The sequence below is a fragment of the Eublepharis macularius genome, chromosome 2 (genome assembly GCF_028583425.1).
Source record: "Eublepharis macularius isolate TG4126 chromosome 2, MPM_Emac_v1.0, whole genome shotgun sequence".
In the NCBI taxonomy this organism is placed as follows: domain Eukaryota; kingdom Metazoa; phylum Chordata; class Lepidosauria; order Squamata; family Eublepharidae; genus Eublepharis; species Eublepharis macularius.
Window position 1 is genome coordinate 200,930,477 of NC_072791.1, and position 4,594 is coordinate 200,935,070.

At 56.2% G+C, this 4,594-nt stretch overlaps 1 protein-coding gene across 1 annotated transcript; it reads left to right on the forward strand.

The window, feature by feature from the left end:
• The first annotated feature begins 328 nt into the window (after positions 1 to 328).
• SP9 (Sp9 transcription factor) lies at positions 329 to 2,522 on the forward strand. Its single transcript, XM_054972402.1, has 2 exons — positions 329 to 349; positions 1,176 to 2,522. The coding sequence occupies exons 1-2, from the start codon at positions 329 to 331 to the stop codon at positions 2,520 to 2,522; spliced, it is 1,368 nt and encodes a 455-aa protein (XP_054828377.1).
• The last annotated feature ends 2,072 nt before the right edge of the window (positions 2,523 to 4,594 follow it).

A 4,594-nucleotide genomic window follows, 5' to 3' on the forward strand; every position in this document is an offset into this window, starting at 1 on the left:
GCCCACTGGAGAGGGGTTTTTTTTCTCCTTATGCCTTTGAGTGGCACGCGCCCAGAGCACTGGGTTCTTGCACCTCCAAGTTTCTGATTGGCTGCGGGGCAACTCCTGCTTGTTCTTTCTGCGCCCTCATTGGGCGAGAGTCCCAGCCAGCGGTACTTCAAAGCAGGCGCTCCCCACACTTAGGCTGAGTTTAGCGGTCCAGAGCCCGGAGTGTACTTAGTGATAGTGGAGTACAGCGGGGAAGCTGGGAGGACGCCGCGTAAACTCGCTAGCCTGCGCGCAAGGCAGAGGCCCTTCCGAGTCCGTCGCCCAGCCAAGGGACTTGGCTATGGCTACGTCTATTCTTGGGGTAAGTCAAGAGACGCGGAGCACGATTTTCGTTTTAAGATGAGGTGTATGGTTTTTCTTCTTCTGGGGATGCCAGGACGAAAACTGTTGCTGTTGCAGCATGCAATGGCTGTGCACCTGGCAAAAGGAGGGGTAGTGGTTTAGTTGTCAGATGGGAGCAAGATCCTTTTGCTGGCCGCGTTGGTTTGTCCTAACTCAAATGGTTGTCCTTCCCCCCCCCCTCCGCTTTTGCTGCGTTTCAGTGGCTTCAGATTTACCAGCAGCGTCTGCCAGAAACCCCAGTTGGCCGTGTTTGCGTTTCCCTGCAGCTTCTTTTTGGTAGATACTGTCTTCAGAGAGCGCGCGTAGTTTTGCTTTCGCTCCCTTCCTCGGCTTTTAAGACCGGCGTGATTCAGCCACCACAACAAAAGAGAATCTCAATCCTGCCTTGAAAAATATTTTATGGAGGATCAGGCGTGTTTTTTTAAATAAAACGGATTCTTGCATGGTAACCGGTGCAGGGCGTCGTGGTGGACGTTACAGTTCGGTGCGCGGGGGTTTCTTCTGAAGTGCATGAAAAGGGGCAGGGAGCGGATCCCAAATGAAGACTGGGCTAGGCGGGCTAGACCTGCATGGGAGTTTCCCCTTCCCAAACAAAACAAAAGCCAAGGCGTTCGACTGCGCTCAACTTTTCGCGGGGGGGGGACATTTTCGGGGCGGGCGCTTTTGGGGCCTTCTGGGTACGGGAAAGGAAGCGGGGTCGCGTGTCTGGTTGTGCGCATCTGTCTGCCCGATCCGGGCTTGGAGGCTAGGCTGACCAGCTCCGTTTTGTGTCTCCCCCCCCCCAGGAAGAGCCACGCTTTGGAACCACACCCTTGGCCATGCTGGCCGCCACCTGCAATAAGATCGGCAACACCAGCCCGCTGACCACCTTGCCGGAGTCCAGCGCCTTCGCCAAGGGCAGCTTCCACCCCTGGAAGCGCTCCACCTCCAGCTGCAACCTGGGCTCCAGCCTGTCCGGCTTCGCGGTGGCCACCAGCCGCGGCTCGAGCGGCTTGGCCAGCGGCAGCGGCACGGCCAACAGCGCCTTCTGCCTGGCCTCCACCTCGCCCACCTCGTCGGCCTTCAGCAGCGACTACAGCGGCCTCTTTTCCAACTCGGCGGCGGCGGCGGCGGCGGGCGTGTCTCCCCAGGAGGCCGGCGGGCAGTCGGCCTTCATCTCCAAAGTGCACAGCTCGGCGGCCGAGAGCCTGTACCCGCGCGTGGGCATGGCGCACCCCTACGAGTCCTGGTACAAGTCCGGCTTCCACTCCACGCTGGCGGCCGGCGAGGTGGCCAACGGCGCGGCCTCGTCGTGGTGGGACGTGCACACCAACCCGGGCTCGTGGCTGGAGGTGCAGAACCCGGCGGGCGGCCTGCAGGGCTCGCTGCACTCGGGCGCCCCCCAGGCCTCGCTCCACTCCCAGCTGGGCACCTACAACCCGGCCGACTTCAGCTCCCTCACGCACTCGGCCTTCAGCTCCACCGGCCTGGGCTCCACGGCCGCCTCGCACCTGCTCTCCACCAGCCAGCACCTGCTGACCCAGGAGGGCTTCAAGCCGGTGCTGCCCTCCTACACGGACTCCAGCGCCGCCGTGGCCGCCGCCAGCGCCATGATCTCCGGGGCCGCGGCCGCCGCCGCCGCAGGGGGAAGCTCGGCGCGCTCGGCCCGGCGCTACTCCGGCCGCGCCACCTGCGACTGCCCCAACTGCCAGGAGGCCGAGCGGCTGGGGCCGGCGGGCGCCAGCCTGCGGCGGAAAGGCCTGCACAGCTGCCACATCCCGGGCTGCGGCAAGGTGTACGGCAAGACGTCGCACCTCAAGGCGCACCTGCGCTGGCACACGGGCGAGCGGCCCTTCGTGTGCAACTGGCTCTTCTGCGGCAAGCGCTTCACGCGCTCCGACGAGCTGCAGCGGCACCTGCGGACTCACACCGGCGAGAAGCGCTTCGCCTGCCCGGTCTGCAACAAGCGCTTCATGCGCAGCGACCACCTCAGCAAACACATCAAAACGCACAACGGGGGCGGCGGGGGCAAAAAGGGCAGCGACAGCGACACGGACGCCAGCAACCTGGAGACGCCCCGCTCCGAGTCCCCGGACCTCATCCTGCACGAGGCGCGGGGCAAGGACTCCGCCGGCGGGCCGAACGACTCGTAGGGGCCGGGGCGGCGGCGGGAAAAGTTTTGGCGGGACGGGGGCGCGCCCAGGAAGAGCGCCGGAGCAGCCGGAGGGGACCGCGAGGCGCCTCAGCCAGCGCGCGCGCGCGCACGCCGGGGCGAGGGGAACGAATGTCCGCCCCCCGCCAGCGCCGCCACTTGGGGCTCCGCTTCCCAGGAGCTGCGAGGGGGCGACGGGGATGGGGAGCGGGGGATGGAAGCGCCGCTCGGCAGGCGCGCCTTTAGACACCGAGACTCTTGGCGGAGAGACTTGAACCCGGCCGGAAGGGCACCGACGCAGACAAAACAAGCCACCCCGAAACAGACACAGACGACCTTCTCTTCCTGGCGAAGAGCGACCCAAGCGCCTGCAGCTCAACCCCCACCCTCCACCTCCCGGCCCCAAAGCAGACTCGGCGCAGCAGCCTCCCCCCTTCCCTCAGGGGACCACGGCGCGGCCCCCTCGGGAGTGGATTACTATCATATAGCTCTCGGTATCCAACCGACTGCAGACTAGAGCGAGTCCTCTTTGACAAAACCCACCACGGCGCTTTTATATTTAATACTGAAAAAGGAGGATCCGTCCTTTACACACACACACACAGACACACACACGCACACAAACACACACGCAAAAGGCTCAAGGTGAGAACTTTAACAGGAAATGGTCCGAGACAGTTTCTCGAATTCACCAGACGTCTGTATAAATAGGGTTCCAAAACACACACGGATTGTGTTCGTCCCCCCCCCCCATTGTAAATGTCAATTCTGATCGGGTTTTTTGGGTGAATTCCTGAAATTCAGGGGAATTTTTAAAAAATATTATTATTATTAATTATTATTATTATTTCTGATGCACTTTGTGGAGGTCAGTATATATGTAAAAGATATTTAAAATGTTGAGTTAACATTTCACTCACACCAGTAAGTTAAGGTTGTTTAAAGAAATTAAATGCGTTTTATCTGTATTGGAAAGAAAATCTTGACATAATATTTTCATTTTGGTATTATTAAAGGACTCTGAACAAAGCACTGGTTGTTTTTTTCCCCAGGCAGCTCCACGCCTTGATGTACTTTTTAAACTGCGGTCCACAAGCAGCTTTTTCTTTTTGTTGTTACGCACGAATAAGATTAAAAGGTTGCACGGATGAAGGTCGAATTAAAATACTTGACACCAGCGCCAAAGATCACCCCTTAAAGACAGCAAATACCCGGAAATCCAAGTAAACTAGTCCTCTTTAAGGACACAATTTTAGGCTTGCTAGTTTATATCCTATCGAAGTGGGCGACAAAATCCCCACTGGTTTTAACGGTTTGCGCTCTCAACGCAGCCTGCGCTGACAAGACAAGCCAACTTGCTCAAACGGTTCTCTCTTAAAACCTAACTCTCCTGGCCAGAAATAGAAAAGTGACTTAAAATTCCCCTCTCGATTTCGAAGCAGATTTTTATAAACTGCCTTTAGGATAAAACTAGCCCAAGGAAATATTTATTAAAAATGAGGTCTGTTGAGTCGCCTCCAAGGTCCCCCAGGTTGGGGAAGGCAATCCCGGCGGAATAAATCTCTAGAGTCAATACTCCGGAAAAGACATTTCATGCCTAAATGAAAATCTTGTTAAATGTTATTAATTTTGACTTGGAGCACATAGCAGCCCCCTGTGCCTTGTATTCCCTTATTAGAGATTCATGTCTTATCAAATATCTAATTAATCTCCTAGACATCATTTGTTCTGGCCAACTTTATCTCAGCTGGTCCGCGGGGAAAACCCTCAGAATATTCTCAGTGACAAAGCTTCCCTTGAAGATCCTTTTAATTGTCTAAATTAACTGCACCAAATTTGCATGTCAAACGGTAAAGGGCAACCTGAGATAAAATGTAAACGTTTTAAAAGCCTTCCAAACTAAGCACTTGATTTGATAACTGGCCTTTTTTTTTAATGTTATGGAAAGACAACTGCTCCTTTCCTTTTCAAAAGACAGTTGATCTATGCAAATAGCGAATCGCTTCTGTCCCCCATGCAGTCAAATGGTCCTTGCACGTTATTTGAATATCAGTGGCTCTGCTATTGAAAAGG

What these genes read in the sequence shown, in the direction of transcription:
- SP9 (XM_054972402.1), top strand. Translation starts at nt 329, where the DNA reads ATGGCTACGTCTATTCTTGGG. An exon ending in TGGCTACGTCTATTCTTGGG is followed by an intron (nt 350 to 1,175) that starts GTAAGTCAAGAG and finishes CCCCCCCCCCAG; the next exon opens with GAAGAGCCACGCTTTGGAAC.